This window comes from Alosa alosa, chromosome 5 (assembly GCF_017589495.1).
Source record: "Alosa alosa isolate M-15738 ecotype Scorff River chromosome 5, AALO_Geno_1.1, whole genome shotgun sequence".
NCBI lineage: Eukaryota > Metazoa > Chordata > Actinopteri > Clupeiformes > Clupeidae > Alosa > Alosa alosa.
In genome coordinates this window covers 26,451,560-26,475,152 of record NC_063193.1, presented here as the reverse complement: position 1 = coordinate 26,475,152, position 23,593 = coordinate 26,451,560, and the positions used below count along the sequence as shown (strand labels likewise).

The 23,593-nt window shown below is 43.4% G+C and overlaps 2 protein-coding genes across 3 annotated transcripts in view; one reads left to right on the top strand and one right to left on the bottom strand.

Annotated features, from left to right (window-relative positions):
* Nucleotides 1-9,321, top strand: part of gpat2 (glycerol-3-phosphate acyltransferase 2, mitochondrial) — a 74,909-nt gene extending 65,588 nt beyond the window's left edge. The window contains 7 exon segments of the mRNA XM_048243807.1: nucleotides 2,681-2,758; nucleotides 3,723-3,794; nucleotides 4,805-4,927; nucleotides 5,895-6,015; nucleotides 7,551-7,619; nucleotides 8,347-8,402; nucleotides 8,564-9,321. Of these exon segments, the coding sequence (XP_048099764.1) occupies nucleotides 2,681-2,758; nucleotides 3,723-3,794; nucleotides 4,805-4,927; nucleotides 5,895-6,015; nucleotides 7,551-7,619; nucleotides 8,347-8,402; nucleotides 8,564-8,680 (636 nt within the window). The 3' untranslated portion in view covers nucleotides 8,681-9,321.
* Nucleotides 9,322-10,773: 1,452 nt separating this feature from the next.
* On the bottom strand, nucleotides 10,774-23,365 carry fahd2a (fumarylacetoacetate hydrolase domain containing 2A). 2 transcript variants are annotated; one of them, XM_048243964.1, is made up of 8 exons: nucleotides 23,207-23,365; nucleotides 22,660-22,931; nucleotides 21,913-22,129; nucleotides 20,274-20,333; nucleotides 15,877-16,039; nucleotides 15,365-15,473; nucleotides 14,014-14,101; nucleotides 10,774-10,949 (listed from the first exon to the last, which is right to left on the bottom strand). In XM_048243964.1, the coding sequence occupies exons 2-8, from the start codon at nucleotides 22,929-22,931 to the stop codon at nucleotides 10,887-10,889; spliced, it is 972 nt and encodes a 323-aa protein (XP_048099921.1). In that variant the 5' UTR covers nucleotides 23,207-23,365; the 3' UTR covers nucleotides 10,774-10,886. The 2 variants fall into 2 exon arrangements, with proteins under 2 accessions (XP_048099921.1, XP_048099922.1); XM_048243965.1 differs by having other exon boundaries at nucleotides 22,660-22,896.
* Nucleotides 23,366-23,593: the final 228 nt, after the last annotated feature.

Here is a 23,593-nt window from a genome sequence, read left to right as displayed (position 1 = left end):
GTTATCCTGACCCTGCTGTCTGCGAGGTTAAGAGCTGGTTTTATTGGTTTTCACACCGTGGTCAAGAGTTTCATATAGACAGCATGCATCTACAAAAGGCTCATCGTGATGAGTTGTGCAACCTTCAGGTAGAACAGGGCACTCAGAGAACGTAGACCTCAAGGATTAAAGTTTTCCGTCATACGACGGATTTCCGTCAATTTGATTTTAGAAATGTGATATTTGAGATCGATGCAGATCCGATGAGAAAAAAAATAGTCTCCCCCCCCCTCCTATCACCTTTTCTTTTCCTTTTTTAAGGCAACTACAAATATTAGGTCGGATGAATTAATGTGTGTGATGGTAAATGTTTAAAGACCTAATAGTGTTCTTGAGAACTTTCTGTGTCTCAATCAGTGACCGCTCAAGAAGATAGCCTACGTCAGCCATGAGTTTCACTTTGTTTATGTTGTAGCTACACGCTTGTCTCATTGGCCTGGGGCGTTTGCTTAAAAAAAGAACACATATGGAGGACTAATAATGGTCCAAAAGTTGGATTATAGTGACACAATCGATACAGCTGATGAGGTTGGCCAATCCTTTTTAACTTTTTGGATATGATATTGTGAGCTCTATGTGCTAATTCGGAAAAGAAGCGTAGGCTGTGTTCTTTCCGTGCATGAATGTAGACAATTTCTTACTATCGCGAACTCTTGTCAGGGGAGGTCATTCATTTTGGGTGTCACCTATGACTTGAACAGATAGCCTGCTATGCCACCCAATGTAGGCTACTATTATTGTTACAGTTTTTAATCAATGCAACTAATATTATGTACAGCGGACGCAATATAACCCGTAGCCTATGCAATTTATTATCCCGTCTGTTATGACATGTATAACAATGTTTTTCACAATTTGCGACGGAAGGTTTTGACTGAGCGTGTTAACATAAAATAATAATAATATTGTCATCATCGCGAACTGTTTAGTAAGGGGGTCAGTCGTGTTTGTGACGCACAGACAGCCTTGTGGCCTATTTTGCTTAGGCCTCACTTTTAATGACAGTAGGTCATTACTTGTGTTGAATTGCATATTAACAAGAAAAAAATCTCCCCTTTAAACACTTTTGGCCTGAAGTAATTAAATAAGAGTGTAAGTTAAAGCCTTTCTACAATATTGCTGCAGTAGAAAAGAACAGCAATGGCCAGGGATGGTACTAAAATATATTTTTGTTCATCAGGAAAATTTGCCTTATTCACATGGTGGCCATTGGCGGCTAAAACGAGGCTACAGGGTACACAACCCATAGGATTGTTATGTTCTATGCATTCACCTGTAGGTGGCATTAATTATATAGTAAGTGTCCCCTGTAGCCTCGTTTTGGTTTAAACAATGGCCGCCGTGTGAATAAGGCGAATACTCCCTTTATTTTGCTGTTTGCGTCTTTTTGTACATTAAAAACCAATAGGTCGCGACCGCAAAAGGGGTGCTATCTCTATAGGTAGATATGAACAACGTATGACTTATGGCCTGAAAAAAGTTCAGTCAAACGATTTTTTTTTCACTTTAATCCCTGAGACCTTCGCCAAGGCCAATTTGACGAACCTTGCTATGTAAAACAAAGTAAAATCGACCTGCTCTAAAATGTATTGGGTCCTAGGGCCATGTTTCACCCCTCCACCAGGTGTCAAATGATAAAGATAAACAAATGACAGATAAATAAATGTCAGCAAAAGCATTACCTCCTTGGCAATGGTGACAATGGAAATGTGCATGAAAGAAAGAAAAAGGAAAATACAGTATAATCAATACAGAGGATCAATATAACCAACAGAAACATATAAACATAGAAAATGATCTGAGGTGGGTCTCCGCCTGGACAATAAACTGGACTGGTCAGCCAACATTGATGCACTCTACAAGAAAGGGCAGAGCAGGCTGTACTTTCTGAGGAGGCTGCGGTCCTTCAATGTGTGCAGCAAGCTCCTCAGGATGTTCTACCAGTCTGTTGTTGCCAGCGTCCTCTTCTATGCTCATCTCAGATGGAGGCCTGCAAACATGTTAACATAGCAACACGGACATCTGACCATAGCAAATTGATGAAGTAATCACAAGCACCACCACCTCCTCCCCCAGCACCACCACCTCCTCCTCCAGCACCACCACCTCCTCCCCCAGCACCACAACCTCCTCCCCCAGTCCCCCTCCCCCAGCACCACCATGTCTTGAATTTCCCCTGGGGATCAATGAAGTATCTATCTATCTATCTACAGTACCTATCTATCTATGTCCTCCCCCAGTCCCACCACCTCCTCCTCCAGCACCAGCACCCCCCCCCTCCCCCAGCACCACCACCTCCTCCTCCAGCACCACCACCTCCTCCCCCGGCACCACCACCTCCTCCCCCAGCACCACCACCTCCTCCTCCAGCATAACCATCTCCTCCCCCAGTCCTCTCCTTCAGTTGTTAATTCTCCATGTTGTTCTTCGCTCGGTGCTTGTGCGCTCCAACACCATCTCCAGACACACGTGTGTGTGTGTGTATCCCTGCTGAGTTCAGCAGACTGTGTGACAGCACAGCAGTTGGGTGATGGAGAGAGACTGTGTGTGTGTGTGTGTGTGCGTGTGTGTGTGGCCTCCATCGGTCATGCTCTCTAATTGTCTCTTTCCTTCTGTGTCTCCATCACTCGCTCTCTCTCAGCCGTGTCAGTCTGCTCAGAGCTTCGCCCTGGACGCTGTGGATAGTCTGGTGCGCTGTGGCATCCTAATCATGGAGGAGGTACACAGACACACACACACACACACACACACACACACGCACGCCTTAACATACAGTGGAACACATCTGCAGTACACACACACACACGAGAATAACACAAGAGAATAACATCCAAGCTGCAGTGCAGAGACCTTAGCTAGGGGTTACTACTGCATCTGTCAATACTATTACTGGAGGATAAGAGTGCAGATATTATAAGTACTAGTCAAAGTGTGGTAGGAGCAGAAAGTGCATGGTAATAGGTGTGTGTGTGTGTGTGTGTGTGTGTGTGTGTGTACTGTATACACATACAGTACAGGTGAATATGTCAGGGACATCATTTGCGCTCACATTTATCAGACGCTTCAACCAAAAATGAAATTTACGCATATGGTATGTTTGTGTGTTCGTACGTGTGTGTGTGTGGGTGTAATGTGTTGGTACATGTGGGTGTGTGGGTGTAATGTTTTTTATTGATGTACCGCATGTTTTCCCTGGAAGTCCCACCATGACCTTGGTGACGTTAGCAGTGTACTCTATACAGCAGACGCTCAGTTGAGTTACAGGGACATAGCCATGTGCAGACACAAGAACCACTGATCACTGGCCATGCAGAAGCTTGGAGTTAGAAAAGTCCTTTGTTTTGCAGAAGCTTGGAGTTAGAAAAGTCCTTTGTTTTGCAGAAGCTTGGAGTTAGAAATGTCCTTTGTTTTGCAGACGCTTGGAGTTAAAAATGTCCTTTGTTTTGCATGAAAATAAACATGACGTGAGTTTGAATAGGAGATGGGGCATAATGAATAGGACATAGTCATCAACAAGGTTGGGATGATTTTTTAATTTAGATGATTGTGTCTCCGACACCAACCTTTAAATAATAATAATAATAATAATAACAATAATAATAATAATAATAATAATAATAAATAGTAGTAATAATAATAATAATAATAATAATAATAATAATAATTTGTAAACACCTTTCCAGATACCCAAGGACATAGTACAATCCAAGGACACTACAATCAGTAGGAAGAGAAATACACAAACCCAAAACATGGTAAATTATAGAACACATTTAGAGCACTACACAACGAGGGCCAAATGCAAAAGCTGAAAGAAACAGGGCGGATAGTTCTGTATGAAGCTGGGTAGTGTCCATTTAAAAGAAACAGGGCGGATAGTTCTGTATGAAGCTGTGTAGTGTCCATTTAAAAGAAACAGGGAGGATAGTTCTGTATGAAGATGGGTAGTGTCCATTTAAAAGAAACAGGGCGGATAGTTCTGTATGAAGCTGTGTAGTGTCCATTTAAAAGAAACAGGGAGGATAGTTCTGTATGAAGATGGGTAGTGTCCATTTAAAAGAAACAGGGAGGATAGTTCTGTATGAAGATGGGTAGTGTCAATTTAAAAGAAACAGGGCAGATAGTTCTGTATGAAGCTGCGTAGTGTCCATTTAAAAGAAACAGGGAGGATAGTTCTGTATGAAGATGGGTAGTGTCCATTTAAAAGAAACAGGGAGGATAGTTCTGTATGAAGCTGCGTAGTGTCCATTTAAAGGAAACAGGGAGGATAGTTCTGTATGAAGATGGGTAGTGTAAAAGTTTTAAAAGTTTTTGTCTTGAGAGCAGGGACGTGGTTTAGTCTGTGGGGGCATCAGATGGCTACATTATAAAACCTCCCCAAACACTCTTTGTAGAGCAATTTGTTGGTCTGATTAAACAGTTTCTCCAGCCAGCCAAGTGACCAGACCAGAAGGATAGATCAGCTGGACATTTAAGATTGTCCATAAATGCTCCGAACCACAAAGGCCAAACAGCCAAGGCCAACCACCAACAGGCCAGTAGAACCGTCTGGCTGGTGAAAAACACTCATTTGAAGCATGCATTTACAAGAAATTGTTTTAACAAGTCACAACTGGTTTATTCAGTAGCTTGGTGACCGCATTAGGTTTTGGTACTATGAGATGGGTTTCGATCTGTCTGCATGCTTATGTATTTTATGTGTGTGTGTGTGTGTGTGTGTGTGTGTGTGTGTGTGTGTGTGTGTGTGCGTGTGTGTGTGCTGCAGGTTCCACGAGACACACCAGTGTGTGACATCATGAAGAGGCAGGGGACTCTGATGTGGAACGCTGCAGATGAATCAGATTACAGCGACTCAGACTGTGAAGAGCAGGAAGCTCGTTCTTACAAGGTAGTTACACACACACACACACACACACAGAGCTTTACACACCCACATGCCAGGAAGCTCGCTCTTACAAGGTAGGTACACACACACACACACACCTCATTCTTGCACACACACAAGCACAAACATACACACCCACAAACAGTGAACAGGCCGTGAGGAACCAAGGGCATACTCTAAAGACACACACACAAACACACACACACACACACACACACACACACACACACACACACTGAGCTCTCCTCCTCCTTCAAAAAGTACAAGAAATTGCTTGCTGTCTGATACGGACAAATCCAAGGACTTCAGAGCTGGTGAGATTTTAACAGCCGCTCTGGAAGGTGCTTGACTTTTTGTTGAGTCATCGTATAAAGTAATGATGCCAATCAGAAGCCTTTATTTCAGTAGCCTAATCTCATACTGGGCCCAGAGGAGGTGTTGAACTGTGCTCTAAAAGGGATTCGAAATCATTAAGGTGTTCAGACACAGCCAACCATGTGACGTTAGTATAACGAAATAAGTTTAAGAGCACTTTGGTAAGTTCTTAAGCTAGTTTGTGCAGAAATGTTTGGGTATGTGTTACAGTAGTTTCCTGTGAATTAGCCGCATTGTGTATAAACCGCAGGACAGTGTTTAATGTAAGTTTAAAAAAAAACAAAAAAAAAACATATAATACCATATTAACTGCCCCCGTGTATTAACCTCATAGCTGAAGAAATTTTGCAAAATCAATGTATAAACTGCGGCTAATAGTTAGGAATTACGGTAAACAAAACAGCCCTCAAAGATCCACAGGCTCTTACAGATACTAACTCATGTCTATGGAGCACAGGCTATGTATACTACATCTGTGGGTGTGTGTGACCATGTGTGTTCGTTAAATGTACGCATGGTTGCGTGTACTTTTGTGATGTCATTTATGTGTGTGTGTGTGTGTGTGTGTGTGTGTTCTGTCCCCTCTCCTCCGCAGTTGAGTCACCCCACCCAGTGTCCGAACATGCTCTTCTTCCTCTGCAGTCTCCTGAGTGTCCAGTTGAGGGCGCTGTGCTGGGCCATCCAGAGCTTACACCTGCTGCCCACCCCGCTGCCAGGTCAGCTCTGATCACTTTGCAAAGATCAATCTTTTTGACATATTTCAGCGTAGTGTCTTCCTCAGTGTGCTGAAGTGAAGAAATGGATGATTGAGCAGCATGCTTTTAACCTGTGCATCCAGTGTATGCTGCTCGTTTATTTACCTGTGCATACCAGTGTACCTGCTGTCTCTGTTTATTTACACCTGTGCATACCAGTGTACCTGCTGTCTCTGTTTATTTACACCTGTGCATACCAGTGTACCTGCTGTCTCTCTGTTTATTTACACCTGTGCATACCAGTGTACCTGCTGTCTCTGTTTATTTACACCTGTGCCAAGGTTGCCCGCTTTTCTGCCAAGTCTATTCTGTCCCTCTGGCACCCCAAAGCCCGCACACCCATATGCACGCCACGCCAGGGTACCCGCACACCCATATGCACGCCAGGGTACCCGCACACCAGGGTACCCGCACACCCATATGCACGCCAAGGTACCCGCACACCCATATTCACGCCAGGGTACCCGCACACCCATATGCACGCCACGCCAGGGTACCCGCACACCCATATGCACGCCAGGGTACCCGCACACCAGGGTACCCGCTCACCCATATGCACGCCAGGGTACCTGCACACCAGGGTACCCGCTCACCCATATGCACGCCAGGGTACCCGCACACCAATATGCACGCCAGGGTACCCACACACCCATATGCACGCCAGGGTACCCACACACCCATATGCACGCCACGCCAGGGTACCCGCACACCCATATGCACGCCAGGGTACCCGCACACCCATATGCACGCCAGGGTACCCACACACCCATATGCACGCCACGCCAGGGTACCCGCACACCCATATGCACGCCAGGGTACCCACACACCCATATGCACGCCACGCCAGGGTACCCGCACACCCATATGCACGCCACGCCAGGGTACCCGCACACCCATATGCACGCCAGGGTACCCACACACCAATATGCACGCCAGGGTACCCGCACACCAATATGCACGCCAGGGTATTCTGTCCCCCCCACACACACACACCAAACACACACACCCGTCTGCAGAGCCATATGCACGCCAGGGTACTTGTGTCACCCCCACACACACACACACACACACACGCACACCACACACCCATATGCACGCCAGGGTACTTGTGTCACCCCCCCCACACACACACACACACGCACACACCACACACCCATATGCACGCCAGGGTACTTGTGTCACGTCCCCCCACACACACACACACACACACTCACTCACTCACTCTCACACACACACACACACCCGTTTGCACACCCATATGCACACCAGGGTACTTGTGTCACGTCCCGATAGCAACTGTGAAGGTGCCACTCACTCCCTTCCTAGGCCTCCTCTGTCGCCTCTAACCCCCCCCCCTCACCCCCACCCCCGTCTGCAGAGCCATCTGCATGCTACGGTCGCCCCCACTGCACCAGTCCACGTAGACCTGTGCCAGCGTTTTGTGCAGTCCATAAATGAACAACTTCTCAACCTTATCTGTTCTCCTTGTATTACAGCATCCCATTGTGTGATCCAGCTTCATACTCATGTGCGGAACCTAGCCAACCTGGACAGAGGACACCATGGTGAGATAACACACACACACACACACACACACACACACACACACACACACACAACCACACTCATTTATACTCATATTTATTATACTCATTAGTCTGATTTACTCACCCTCTATCTTGGGGGGTTGTGGAAGGCTGAGGCTGACTCAACTTTGAAACCTTGTAAAAGATATTTGATAATTGAGACTCATATACACACACACACACACACACACACACACTATGCACATACTGTATATACATGTGCTCATGTGCACACATCGATCATAGACTCCCACAATCCCACACACAGGCACACTTACTTATACACACACACACACACACACACACACACACCGATTCTAGAGGTCACCCCATTTAAGTCCTAAATAGAGTTTCAGCTGAGACTGAAATTTTGGTAATACATGTTTTATGGGAATTTTAATAGGTAGTGAAAGTGCTAGATGGAACTCAAAGAAACAGAACCCGCCCCACCGTTCTGGAACCACCGCTGGGACACTCTTAGGAGCTCTTAATCTCTAACCACAACCTCTGCATCAGTGATCAGATTCTCCATTCTGTTGATTGGATCTGAAGCGAAGCAAATTAAAACAAATGAAGTGTAATTGAAAATTTGATGGTTGATTTGTAGCCATGGAAACCCCTCGGTCGTGAGATCATCTCCATCATTGTTTCTTTTGGACAAAGGCCCCAGCAGTGTTTAAATTGATTGTGTGTGTGTGTCAAACAGAGAGCTCTTCCATGGATCTGGTGAAGACATCAGTGCGTACTCTCATTGACCTTGGGGTGAGTGATGCCTTTTGAACTATTGCATTGATGGGGGGAGCCCTTTATATGTAAGACAGTGGGACAAGGGACCTCATCATTGATCATTTTACATTCTCCCTATTTTGTGTTTGAAGTCCTCACACCTGATGTCTGTGTGTGTGTGTGTGTGTGTGATGCAGGTTCTGACTGAGGAAAGTGAGAACGGCCATGTTTATCTGGATCTGAGTCCACTGTTCCAGTTAACAGAGAACAGAGAGAAGCTGCATAAGTTTGTCTCTCAGCATCTCTACAATTAGCACTACTCACACACACACACAGTTTGAAAGGATTGCAGTGAATAGACACATTTACGTTTACATTTTGAAGCTCATCATTGTTTTTTATTATTATTATTATTATTATTATTATTATTATTATTATTTTAATTAGAAGAAAACATATCAACACGAAAGACAAACAAGTGGACAAATATAATAAGGGGAAAAAAAGTGGGAAAGAGCTAGTTAAGGGATAATTATTTTTTTTTTATTTGACAGTTGAAGCCTTGCAAAATACTCCACCATTATAGGTTTTTAAGTGTTATCTTCAAAATGACTCCCATCTTTTTATTTAGAGCAGTGAAGTTGAATGTGTTTCTGTTTTATATACCCTGTTACCACTAGTGCAATACTTCCTTGCCAGTGTTCATAATGTTTGTTCAACCAGGGTCCAGGCACTTAAGTATAGTTCCTGTTAATTTTGACTTGCTGCTCTTTGATTATGTAAGATTGTGTTTACTGTAAACCTGGTGGGGAAAAGTTTTTAAAGAGGGCTGACACAAGGACAAGCTTTGTTTGCTTTTGTAATGGTAGGCTGAAGGTTCAATGTGCCTAAATGTGTGCTATTATTTCTGTTTTCTGATTGGTCCTGAATGTTAAAACAAGAATGTTCTAGAGAATCAATGGCGCGTTAGTCATCCATTACTGTGTGTCTTCCTGTAAATGAGCACAATGGCATGTTCCCCACCGTCTCCTATGTCTTTTTCTGCCACACACACACACACACACACACACAATTATAAAGTAACAAAAGGGATGCTCAATCTTTTGAAAGTAGTATTTGAAATAATTGAATAGTATTTGACAAAACATTCATATAAAACTTTAAACATGTTCAAGGTTCATGTAATCACACTCCCACATACAGTTATGAGATGTGAGAGAGGGCAAGGATGTAGTCTCCTCAGTTTCAACATTGAAAAGATGTGGTTGTTTTTGACAGCTTTGTGGTCGTCAAGACAGCTTCACTCTTGGTGAGTTTTGGTGTAGTGAACCACCAACATTTCAATAAGCTGTACCATCAATGGTCCAGGTGCAAGTCAAACCCAGCAGGGTGAAATGTTTGCCCTAATACTAACAAAAAGCAAAGACGCCTAAATAAGAGAGCAGTCCATAGTAGACAGAGTGTACTTCCCCAGTGGAATCCATTGGCACAAAATTTAACTTGCTTCATGTTTTCTGTGTGTGTAATGACATCCGTTTCTTTAGGGCACTGAACTTTGATGTATCTCTGTTAGTACTGAGGTTGGTCAGACACTGGATAACTGTTGCACGCCATGCCACAGGAAACCTGTCCTTACTGCTAACTTGTCCTTCTGCCTGTCTGTACCGATGTGTTGTGGCGGGAGATTGGGGTAGAGCACGGGATAAAGTTGCAGAAATGTGTTAAGACTGGCATTAGATGTAGGAGTACAGCCCTAACTGTTCGTCTTTTAAAGTGAACAATTCTCTCTCAGAAGTCCTGTCTCAGAATTCCACATTGAAAAGTAACAGTGCCCTCTGCTGATGGTATTAGCACACTACAAATCAATGGCAGACAAAATCTATCCTATTATTCATGCAAAGGAGAGGAGACAGATGCACATGACAGAGATGCGAGATTTATGAAAATAATATGCCAACTCCCATCATAGACAGGCAGGATTTCAACCTGACAAAACTGCACAAAAGGTGTCCAAACAATGGTTATCGTTTATTATCAGTTAAAGTTGTGACGTGTGGAGTAAAAGAATGCATAGATCACAAAGTGGCAATCACATGGCTTTCTCTGTGGCCTTGACCATGCCATCAACATGTTGGACATCTTCACAATACCGCAACAAATGGACCAAAGGTCAGCTCAGTTTTTGATTAATGATTATATCTATTTCCTAGCTGTGGAGCCAGTCTTTGAGAGCTCTTCCATCAGATTTAAAGGCATCCCTTTCATGTGCATTACATGATAAAGAGTTGCAACTTTAGCCTCCAGCAACAATCTGTGGATAAAGAAATCATTTTTCAACACAACCTACAATGTCTGAATGTGACACAGTCAAGTCATTTTACTGTTGTAAATACTCTCTGTACACCCCCATAAAAAAAAAAAAAACAGCCTCTACGTGCGCAGTAAAAAACTAACGGGGCAGTATTGAGATAATGGCACTTTTAAATCAGCTCGGTGCCGCAATGCCGCAGAAAGGTCCTGTCACACCACCGTGTTACGGATGGCCCCAATCTCGTCGATCTGGCACTCCACCACGTCCCCCTTCTGCAAGACAAAAAGCAGGAGAAAAACACAAAAGAGATTTAAAGGAGGGATGTGAAAGTGGAGGGGCATGTTTCAACTTACATTAACGCAGCAGAGCGCAACAGCACAACAACTTACATTAACGGCAGGGCAACATCACAACAACTTACATTCAACATCACAACAACTTACATTAACGCAGCAGAACGGAAACATCAACAACTTACATTAACGCAGCAGAGCGCAACATCACAACAACTTACATTAACGCAGCAGAGCGCAACATCACAACAACTTACATTAACGCAGCAGAACGGAACATCAACAACTTACATTAACGCAGCAGAGCGCAACATCACAACAACTTACATTAACGCAGCAGAGCGCAACATCACAACAACTTACATTAACACAGCAGAACGGAACATCAACAACTTACATTAACGCAACATCACAACAACTTACATTAACGCAGCAGAGCGCAACATCACAAAAATGTACATTAACGCAGCAGAACGGAACAGCACAACTTACATTAACGTAGCAGAACGGAACATCACAAAAAACGTACATTAACGCAGCAGAGCGCAACATCACAACCACAGTGCAGCTGGGAGAGTTTGTCAGGAAGTTTGAATTGCAGGATGTGAAGGTACTGGCAGGAGGCTCATTGAAATGATGATGATTAGCTCAGTCAGGGATGGATTACTGCACGGGCCTACCGGGCCCAAGCCCAGGGGCCCAAGGAGTCAGGGGGCCCAAGCCATTGCATGGAATCATTGCCTCAATATCAACACATAGGCTATGAATCTGATTGAACTAAATTATTGGCCATCCCCAAAATGCACCATAATACAGGAAATCACATCAAATAAATAAAAAAAAATGTCCCCCACAACAATTAGTGGGGGGCCCTTAATACATCTGGGCCCAGGGGCCTGAAATTTCATAATCCGTCCATGAGCTCAGTTACTTCACGACATAAAAACAGCATGGGGAAGTTTTGTCCCATGTCTCATTAACTGAAATTGAAATTCTCTACACCATAAAGGTTATTTGTCCCACATTTCTGTGCTGCTATACTGTAGTCATATTAAAACAGCTTAATCCACAATACCAATTTCAAGTTTTTGCCTGAAATTGCACAGCGCCTGCTTCTGAGGCCACTGTTCCCACCTAGTTTGGCCTATAATCAAATGCTTGACCTCTTTGGAAAGCTGAAACATTGTAGTTTCTTGGAAAACAATCAGAAGAACTGTGTTATGTACTGACACTAGAATATTGTTTTTTTCTTTCTGCCGGATAACAAGCATCTCTCAACTAACCACATTTCAGCCCTCTAGGTCACTTGATATGGCTTAGAAACACAACTGAGCCCTAGCATCAGGTATTGTGAAGCTGTGTTCAAAAGTAGATCAATATAGAATGAAAATGTGAGTACTAATGTGAGACGAAGTACACCATTATTTGCCATGGTATGCTCATGGGTTTTGTAATTTCCCTATGGAAACTCCCCATAGGACTTTTGGTTATCCAAAATACATACTGACAATCAAATGCTTACTGCCTATGAACCCCTTTGAACCAAGCATAATCTTGGTCTCAAATGAAAGGTAACACTTAAGTTTCATGCTTGCATTTGAATTGTACTTCAGGGGTTCTGTATAGAATATGTATGGATTCTTGTGAATATTTCAAGACCCATTATGCTATATTTAGCATATTGCTAAGGATATACACTGCAGCTAGAGTAAATTAGGGAAGCACCAAAGGTGGAGGAGAGCATTTTTTATTAAATTTAATTGAGACATGGTAAGTAATCTGACAATGTAAAGCACTACACATATTTTACATAAAAAAGATTGTCATGTATTGATTCCCAAGAGTATATGACTAGTATGCTACATAACAATCTAACGTAAAAAAAAATGATTTAGAATGTTGGGAGGGTGGTGGGGGAGGGGGTAACAACCGTCCTGCCGGCGGGACGCTGCAGACTATACATTTCAGACCCATGACCCATTAAATATTTCAGGTTGTTCCATGTTGCATTTATAAGCAGAGATATTCAGTGTACATCTTCAAAACACTGGTCTGTCAGGTTTTTAACAGAACACAGGACAAATTTGCTTTCACAACCTCATCTGAAACATCGGAAGCTGTTCTATTTCCTTGACTGCACCTCACTAATTGAATTTGCCGCACAGCCGTCACTCAATAGTACCATGCATCCCTTTCTCTCCCTCTCTCCTCTGCGGTGTGTGCTGTGCCCGGCCTGCTGTGTGAAAAACGGATGGTTAAGCGGATCAAATTAGCTATCTAATTAGTGAACTGATTAAGGTTCCGTGGCAGCCGTCTGAAGCTGATACGGGAGGCTCGTGGTAATTTTGTATAACAGGTAGTGAGTGAGTGAGAGGGGGGGGGGGGGGTAAGAGCAGAGTGTCCATTTGAATTTTAATTCCTTGTTAGGCCCAGAATGAACAGTTGCTAAATTACAATTTCATCACCAGGAGTTGATGTGAGTGGTGGCTGTGATCTAGGGTGTATGAGTGTGTCTCTCTTTTGCGTGGGTGAATACGTGTGTGTGTGTGTGGCAGTGATATTGGTTGTGTGTGTGTGTGTGTGTGTGTTTGCTGGCTGACAAAGTGCTGGCTGTGTCTGCGCAGACTTACTTAAATGCTCTCATTAAGGCTTATGTTACCCGTCAGCCGCTACACTCCTCCTGCCAATACACACACAGTAATCCAGACTGTTGTCTCTTGTAGTTATGTGATGGTGGAATGACCTACCAAGTGCTACCTGTGATCTAGGATGTGTGTGTGTGTGTGTATGGTGGCAGTGATCTAGGTTATGTGTGTGTGTGTGTGTGTATGGTGGCAGTGATCTAGGTTATGTGTGTATACAGCATGTGGATGGATACGCCCGCACCACACACGTGTCTCTGTATGTGGCAGTGGTGGTATAGGGATTGTGGATTTGTACATGAATGCATACCTGTGTGTGTGTGTACCGGTATGTGTGTGATTCTGTTAGTTTAGGTCAGATCGCCTGTTTAGTGTGTGGCGATGCAGACAGGCCCCCTCACCTTAAGGAACACCGGCGGCTTCCGGAACACTCCCACACCTGGGGGAGTACCGGTCAGAAACACATCGCCTGGGACCAACGTCACAAACCTGCAAACACACACATATCCACACTCAGCCACAAAGACAGAGACTTACAACATCCTCATACAAACACACATATACACACTCAGCCATAAAGACAGAGCACTTAACAACATCCTCCTACAATATTCTCACAAACATCCAAACACAGGCAAACTACAAGAAGCTGAAGACCATAATTGGAAGACCTGAGTCTCTCTCCCCGACAAAACTATTCAGGCTGAAGGCCGTAACATGCTCCCATGGCGTTTTGTCATCAAACGCGCATGTGGGGGGTTTCGTGTGTCTCCCTACAATTGGGGCCGCACATCAATGAATGACCCACGTACGTCTTCGGCACGCGCAAATGTGCTCAGAGAAGCACACCACTTGCTTAAGTGTAGAAGATGTCTCTAAATAATAATAAATATGTTTTGTTTCAACATGAAGAACAGACAAGTGGCATGCTGTAGTTAAAGTTACAGTTGACTGATATTTAACGACATAGACCCGCAACAGCGGGTATGGGAATGGAACCCGGCTCAACCAGTTTTAACGGTGCCTACACACAGTTGCGTGCATTGCAGTGCTGGAGACGCACCCCGTCCACTTTACATGGGCTTACGTCATCCGTTGCCGAACTGAATTGTGGGTCCGTTGCGTCGCGTTGCTCCCTTCCCTCGCGTTGAAAAGTTCAACTTGTGCTGCACCGACGAAGAGCAACGGAAGGCACCAGCCAATCAAATTGCGGTTATAGGCCTACTTCAAGGCATTTGCATAGCAGGCTACACAACCTCGACCCCCGGGTACACCCACTGGCATGCGGTGATGGAACACAACTGTTGTGTGTAAGCACCGTAAGTCAGTGACATTACCGCTGCTACACCATGCCCACAATTTGTTGTATGATGTATATGTGGTCCACCCATGGCTTCATCCTATGATATATGAAGAGTGAAACATACTTCCTCAACCACAAACCGTCGCCTCACTGATAGCCAGACTACTACGCATATATTTTGCTACAACACTAAAGCATTCAGTTCTATCTCTCAGGGCCAGCCTTGAAAGGATATCTGCACTCTTGCAACATTTTGTGATGATGAGGAAATGCTGTTTTTGCAAGCGTTCTGTTGTGAGTTCTGCAACCTAAGCATGTATTGTTGTGTTTGCTCCAAGTGAGGCGGTTTCTTAGAAGACCTTTGTTTTTTTGCCCTTCTTTGAAGCCAGAGCTTGACAGCTAGCTGGGCACCAGTCAACAGTAGTAGTTTAAGGAGATGCAGAACTTACTGGGAGACCCAAGCCACTAGTTTCTCCGTCCTGAAGATCATCTGGTCAGTGTTGCTGTCCTGGACCACTGCACCATTGACCAGACACCGAATACCCAGCTTGTGGACATCTACAGCATAAAAGTGTGTCGCATTACGAAATGGTACCTTTAATGACACCTTTAAGAATAACACTGGTCATTCTAATAATAGTGCATAAATGAAAAACATCTTCCCCTAATAATACATAACGCAGTATTTTGAATTACAGTAGTTACATTCTAGTGTTATGTTAGTAGTGGAGATTGGGCAGCAATAATTCATTTGTGTAAAATTAATTCCAGATTATGAGTTCATAATAATAATATTAATTCATGTACTTCCAAAAATCATGACTGGTATATCTTCAGGCCTGCTTCTAGTCATCTCAGTATACAATGTACAGCATTGTCATTAAATACAATACATGATATAAATGTTATTAATATCTACACTCTACAGCTATTTAATCTTTCACCCACTGTGGCCTCCTACCTTTTACACTTCCCGTGGTGACCAGGGCCGGTCCCAGTGGACAGAACGAGTCAAAGGTTTTTCCCAGCAGCCACTGCTTCCCATTCCTCCGCATCTGCCAATCACGGGCGCTGACATCGTTGGCCACTGTGAACCCCGCCACGTGGGAGAGAGCATCCTCCTCCTGAGAAGGGGACATTGTGGAAAACAGACAAATCTCAGTTTGGCACTTATTTAGTGGAAAAACGTAATGCTGAATTGCAAAGCTAAAACTCATTTGTCAAAGGGGAGCAGTTGGATTTGCTGCTGTCTGCTTACTTTTTGGCTGGACAGGCAACTAGCCTACTGTAGAACAATAACAATGTCAGATGTGTCAATGTCAATGATAGACACCAAGTTTGTGAAAACAAAGTTGAAAACTGCACTCACGCATTAGCTCTTGAAAAAGTGTTTAATGGACCATGTCTTCAAACGTACGTGTTTTGGCCTTAGGCCATCAGCATGTTGTTGGCAATCAAAGCGGCTGTGATTTTAAATAGTCACTGGTGGGCCCTGTCACATCACCTAATGGGCTGCGCCCTAGGGTGTGTTCGGTCATTGAAATGGTCCAAGGAAAAGGAGGGAAAGTGTCCAGTAATTAGACTAGGGTTCCCGGGAAATCTGATCAAAACTATTTCCCGATTCCCGGGAAATGTTATGACGGGAAACGGGAAATGAAAGTTCCAAAAATTCCAGTGCGCTCCTATTGGAGTGCGCGTCTATTGTTGTCTTACGGTAACGTTGCATTCAGTAGCCTACGCAGCAGTATCTACCGCCAGCTTTGTATGGGAGCATTTTAAAAGACTTGAAAATGAAAACGCAAAGTGCATGTTGTGTGACCGGATTGTCAGGTGTTCTGGGGGGTTATTAAATTTATTTGAACTTTGTGGTGTTTAAAAGATAAATATGCCTGTCCTGCCTTAATAAAGAAACATTTGGTTAACTTCGAGTGATTATTCGGGTTTGCAGCCGTTAACAAATCTCTATAGGCACATCATGGATTTCGTTTATCAGAATGGTTTAGGAATCATTCTATGGTTTACTTCAGGAGATTTCGTCAGTTTTTATAATGGAGTTCTGTAATATATTGGTTTTATAAGGGTTGCCTAGACAATCCACTTGGCATTTCATAGTTAGTGCTGCGGCAGATAGGCCTATCACGCACGCAGCAGAAATGATAATTGCAAACTTTGTCGATGGACATAAACTGTGTTCTTTTGGCCTAATAATGATACAAATAATATAAAAATGTCATTTTGCGATTTGGGAACGCATATTTGAGTTACATTACTTGGGCTAAAAACAACAACTACAAAAAACAGCTATTTCCCGGGAAATGCGTCATCTTTTCCCGGGATTTGATACATCTCATTTTCGGGGAAAATATTAAACCCTAAATTAGACAACACTTTAGCTGCTAAATGTCTTCTCGGGTTGTTGTTGTCCAACTGGCTACACTATAAAGAAATTTCAAGGATGATCTCAGTTATTTTGGGTTTCTCTTGTCCATGACCATGAGGGCAACCAACCTTAGAGAATCTGGATTAATAACAGCTTTTATTGATCATGACAGCTCTAGTCCTATAAATAATGGTCTACGACAGACTTGTTGCTCTCATGCTCGCTAGGATGCTTGTGTTTGTAACCTGTCTCCGGCGTCGTGAATAAAGCTTTGTACTCTGCCGTATTGTCGGCTTGCCTGTGAGTTACTTTTTGTCTCTGTGGATTAACACTTAATTTTTACAACAGTGACAATAGTGACCCTTCCGTACCACCACCTCATCCAGCAGCCTGAACATATGCATTCATAATTAGACACATTAGACATTATCACTATTATAGGCCTATAATCCAAAAATGCACTGTACCCTATATAAACAACAGGTTTGACCCATGAGCTGCCCTCCTGAGCACACTGCAAAGGTACCCGATCAATAATTAACCTCTTGCACTGCAGACAGAGTCCAATGTTAATAGCAAACAGTGGCAAGACAAGGGTTGTATTCTCATCTTAGTTAGACAGCTTTATAAGATGTTTTACAAGGAACACTATAACTGTGAGATTCATGATGCAATTTCTGTGTATTTCAAGTATTGAAATAATAGACTTTATTAGATGCGTCACTGAACTTTGAGTTTTGGCTCTGTTGTACACTACTGTATTCTTCATATCTGAAGAGGAACTGAAAATGTAATTTAGTTGAGTAATGCTGGGTATATCTAGTGCCATTTTCTCCTTAAATTGAATTAAGAAACAAGCATGATATCTCTGGTAATCTACAAACTGCTCACATTTGAATATTATTCAATTTAAGAAATGAGCATGATATGTCTGAGCAAACTACAAACTGCATACATTGGGGTGAGCTCTACACGCTATTTGAATACAAGCACTCATTAACAACTTGTTGTAATTCTGTTAAATTCAATTTAGTCCATTAATTGGGGGCCAAGCAGCGAAGCTCATTGTGTTTCTACGTTTTCCTATTATTATTATTATATGCAATGGGAGTCTATGGCAGCCCATAGAACCGTATGGTAAAAAGTTGGGAAATTTGGCACACTGATTGGGGACGGTCCCATGATTCATGTCACCAAGTTTCATGTCGGCAACTCGAACCCTCTAGCGCCACCAACAGGCCAAAGTTGGACGTGCGTTCATACACGTAACTTTTGACCTGTTGGTCCGATTTTCAAAAGTCAGGTATTGTTGGAATCCTTGGACCAAGCCGAGTTCAACGCACCCTATGTCGTCATTTTCCGCCATGATGGATTTTCCGCCATTTTAGATTTCATCAAAAACACTTAAAATGTATCAGGGGTCACATACTTTCTCTGATTCCCACAAAATTTGACACAGATCATCTTCAGACCAAGCCTCACAAAAGTTATCACTTTTTGTCTTGAAGTATTACCGTTAAGCCCGTAAAAGCCAATCAAAATTTCTTGTGTAAGCCGCCAAACAGGAAGTGAGCTCATATCTCAGCAACCCTTGCATGTATCAAAACCAAACTTGGTACATTGACTCATGACCCCATCAGGAGGACCCTCAAGAAATGGTGACCTTTGACCTCTAGGGGGCGCTGTAATTCACAAACATGCCTTTTGGCCTGTAGCTGCTGCTGTGCTTAGAATTAAATTGTACTAGTGGTGTCTGGTAATACTGTGAAAGGTCCTTAGGTCAACTGAGGGCAACTTGTCACATCAATATAATTTATTCAGCCGCCATATTTGATTTGATCAAAAACACCAACAATTTCAAGACAGGTCACAAATTTCATCTGATCTTCACCAAAATTGGCACAGACCATCTTCAGACCATGCCTTGTCACTTCATTTATTTCTGTAACAATTGATAGAAGCGTTAAGCCCATCACATCCAATCGAAATTTGTGGCGAAGCCGCCAAACAGGAAGTGAGCTCATATCTCAGCAATCGTTGCATGTATCAAAACCAAACTTGGTACATGGACTCATGACCCCATCAGGTGAATGCCGAAGAAATTTTGTGACCTTTGACCTCTAGGGTCACTGCAATTAGCAAAAATGCATTTTGCCCTGTAACTTTTGACGTGCTAGACGTGAAACTTGCTTTGACAGCTTCTGGCCATACGTCTGATTGCAGTATTGAGCTAACAGCATTTTGTTGCCATGGTTACTCCGGCCTATCTGCTTGGCCCCCTCATTGCTGCTTGCAGCTATATTTTTATTTGTATTTTTAGGTTACTTGATTCTACTGTAAACTCTTCATTTTAATGTTAAAGTTTATTGATGTCATTAAGTTGCTTTGAACAAAAGTGTCTGCTAAATACCATAAACATTAACATGGTCTTTTCATACATAGTAGCACACTTGATACCATTGTCACCCTCTGAATATGATTCTGCAATGATATTATAATGCGGCATTATGTTGCTTTGATGCCTCACTGCAGACTGTTCCTCTGATATCTGATCTAAACAAGCGCCAAAATAATTGATTCCACTTATAGGCCTGGAGCCAGGGGTTTATTAATTATGCTGAATAAGTTGTCACTGTGCTGGCTCGGAACAAACACGTCAGAGATCTGATGTTTGCCCTTGATTTGAGATGTATCATAATTGGTGCTGAATGAGAGACAACAAAGCTTCGTGTGGATACAAATTGATGATTCATTTACAATTAGATGAACCAGGGGACATGAGGCTGTGCTGTGCTCATAGTGTGTCTAATCAGAATATATGGGCCAAGGACAAGGCATGAATTTGATAACATTTAATTATCTTCTTCCCTCACTCACTGTTATCTATATTTACCGTCCTCACTTCTCTCTCTCTATCCCCTTCTCCTACAACCCCATCCTCCTCTTTCTCTCCATCTCTCCTACTTCACTTCACTTACCTTGATGTGCTTCCCTTTGCGTCCAACCACGAAAGCCAGCTCCACCTCCCAGTCCACCTCCTGCAAACACATGCGTGCCAACATGTGAGGAATCAACCTATTGAACTTGCATGTCAACATGGACACAACATGTACAAAACTACTACTGGGCACTGAAAAACAGCGGTCAGGCAGTCCCTTGGTTTGCATGTCAACATGACAGGGATAAGCATATTGGGCGTGTAAAAAGAGCTGTGGCAATCACATCTGTGATCATGTCAATGTTGTCTCAAATAACACCTTGTTTTGCTCATGTGGACATACTACAGAGGCAGAGTAGAAGCATGGATGGAACTTTCGGGCCCCTGGGCCCAGATCTATTAAGGGCCCCCCACTAATTGTCGCATATGTTGAGGCATATGTCCCCCAGATTTTTTTTAATTTGTTTGCCAATACTTTAATTCAATCAGATTCATAGCCTACATCCTGATGTGTTGATATTGAGGCAATGATTCCATGCAATGGCTTGGGCTTCAGGGCGCCCTGACCCCTTGGGCCCCTGGGCTTGGGCCTGGTAGGCCCGTGTAGCTGCCAAGCTAATGCCCTATGCTTTAAGCAATTTTACCTTTTAGCCTTCCACTCTATCTGGGCAGTGATAGTGCAGTGGCTAAGGAGCTTGGTTAACATGTTGACATGGAAGTGCAAACATGCATTTGAATCCCCAGTTACTAAATCTGTACCCTTGAGCAAGGCACATAACCTCAAGCTGCTCCAAGGATACTGGCCCGGCTGTTTTATTCACAAATGTACATAATTCTGTTCTGTTCGGTCTCATGGTGTATTATAGGGGGCAGTCGTGGCCTCAGGCTTGTAACCGAAGGGTTGTCGTTTCGATCCCCAACCAGTAGGAAAAATGTGGGTGGGGAAGTGGTTGAGCACTGCTCTCCCATGCCCACATATCCACGGCTGAAGTGCCCTTGAGCAAGGCACCTAACCCCTCACTGCTTCCCGAGCGCCGCTGTAGCAAGGCAGCTCACTGCGCCGGGATTAGTGTGTGTTTCACATCACTGTGTGTTCATGGTGTGCTCTGTGTGTACACTAATTAACAGATGTGATAAATGCAGAGACCAAATTCCTTGTTTGTTTGTTTACATCATGGTCCGGTATATTAAATTAGCAAAATGATTTTGACTAGCCAAGTTATTAAATAAGCTAAAGTTACATTTTGCTCACTGTCTGACTTTGCTGTTAGTACATCATTCAAATAAGGGCCCCGTTCCTCCACACCTGTATGTACCAGATGTTATAGTCTGTCTCAAACCGTCACAGCTCTAAAGGAGATATGGCAAGTCAGTCACAGCCCATTACTACAGACTACAGAGCTACACTCCCAGAGCATACTGTAGCACTGTATCTACCTGGCAGCTCTAACTGTTGGCTGGAGCAACTTGAGCTTAGAAGAACTGATTTTTTTTATTTATTTATTTATTTTTTTTTGGGGGTGTTGTACCTACATTACATGGCATTTCTGTTCTATTGGTTTTCTATATGATCAAATCAGCATTCAAGTTTCATTCAAGAGCAGCTCTCCCTTTATCTGTGCTTCTGCTTCTGCTCACTCAAAGCGAGTGTTTTTACAAGTATTAAAAGCTGAGCTCACCTGGCTCTCTTCAGGTAACAGGATGTCGTCGTGGGGGCCGGTGATGGCGCTGGGGAACTTGCTGAAGACGATGGGCTCTGCCGGGATGGGGGCGTTCTGCTCCAGGCAGTGGTCCCTGTAGTTCATGCCCACACACACCACCTTCTCCGGGGCCGTCACCGGTGACAGCAGCTTCAGCTCCGACCGCGCAACAACACACTGACCGCTGGAGAGAGCCCTAGAGAGGGGAGTGGAAGACATGGACAGTGCCTAGCCTCCAATATCAAAGCCAACTGGACCATGGCTCTGGACTAGCGGTCTTCATACATTATAGGTTTATAAATAAATACAGTCAATAAATACAGCTTTACAAAACCCAAAAAATGAAACAGCAATTGTGGTTGTATGTCAATGGCTTACAAGAAATAAAATGTTGTGTTATTCCTTTACTGCATAGCTACAAAGCAAAAGTTTTGAGAAACTTTGTCGAAGCTTTGTAGTATTGTGAATTAACTTTTTTTCGTACTCCTTTATGCTCTTTTGTTTTCTTTGTGGATGTGAAGCTTTCAAAACACTCCTCTGATGTGCTGTTTTTGTTCTTGGAATGTGAGAGCCTCGCTGTGTCTCCTTATTCCTCAGCTCAATTTAGTTTGGTTACTGCTACTAGTACTAAAGGTATGTGTTTTGGCCAACAACCTGCTCCTGACAGCCACAGGCACTGCTCTGTTTGCCATGATGACAGAACAAATGAATGAATGCTTAGACTACCTTTGTGCACATTCCATGCCCTTCTCGCCCATCTCCAGAAACTCTCTCATGGTAGTGGGCATAGAGGGGTCAAAGGCCTTGAGGTCGATGACCCCCTGTCCTTCTGCTTGCTCCACTCCGACCCGCACACCATTGCCATGTCCGTGGCGACAGAACTGCACCAGTCTCATGCCCACCGCGCTGCACATGCCCCGCCGACCCCTGCCTGTAGCTGTCAAACACACTGCACCGACTCGCCTGAAACCGAGCAAGTAGCCACAAGGAAGTATCATCTACCGTGAAAAGATGCAGAGGAAATGGTGGGAAAGCACATTGATTAGATTGAAGGTAGACGGCGGAGATCATCATGGAGAAGAAAAGCATACGCTGTAAGTTAATGCAATGTGCTGCTGTGTTGCACAAACTCTTGCAGCCACCAATTCAGTACATTCATATGTTTAGCTAATCATTTAGTTGACCTTAGACGATCATTGTTATCTCTCACAAACCGCGATAGCAGGTTCCTCTGCAGAAAATAAGATAAGCAATGCTGACTGGTCATAGCTACCTGCTGAAGTCTTTCGGTCTGCTCAACCTTGTGCTATATTGAAATATACACTAAGTTGTAGTAGACTATGCGACAGACTTGATGTTCATTAATTTGAATATGTATATTCAATGCACGTCCAACGACTGTTAACAGGACTTTGAACGAGGAGTAGGCTACTCACTTTCATTAAATGAACTCTCAGCATTACACTTCCTGGTAGTCGCTTTGCAGTTTCAATAGTTGTTCTGCATACGTCAAAAACGAATATCCTACAAAGCAACCACTAGATATTTTACATGTCCACTATATTACGAGAATATGAAAACATGTTTTGCCTAAAAAAAGTTTTTTGTTAGAGTTCACGTGAAGTTAGTAACACACTTTTAATCATTAAAAACTTCATTT

Excerpts from the sequence above, each read along its gene's own strand:
- fahd2a (XM_048243964.1), bottom strand. The coding sequence starts at position 22,931 with ATGATACTTCCTTGTGGCTACTTGCTCGGTTTCAGGCGAGTCGGTGCA. Across the intron at positions 20,334-21,912 it reads TGTTACCTGAAGAGAGCCAG|GAGGTGGACTGGGAGGTGGA; the intron begins GTGAGCTCAGCT and ends ATGTGTTTGCAG. Across the intron at positions 14,102-15,364 it reads CTAGTGGCTTGGGTCTCCCA|GTTTGTGACGTTGGTCCCAG; the intron begins GTAAGTTCTGCA and ends GTGTGTTTGCAG.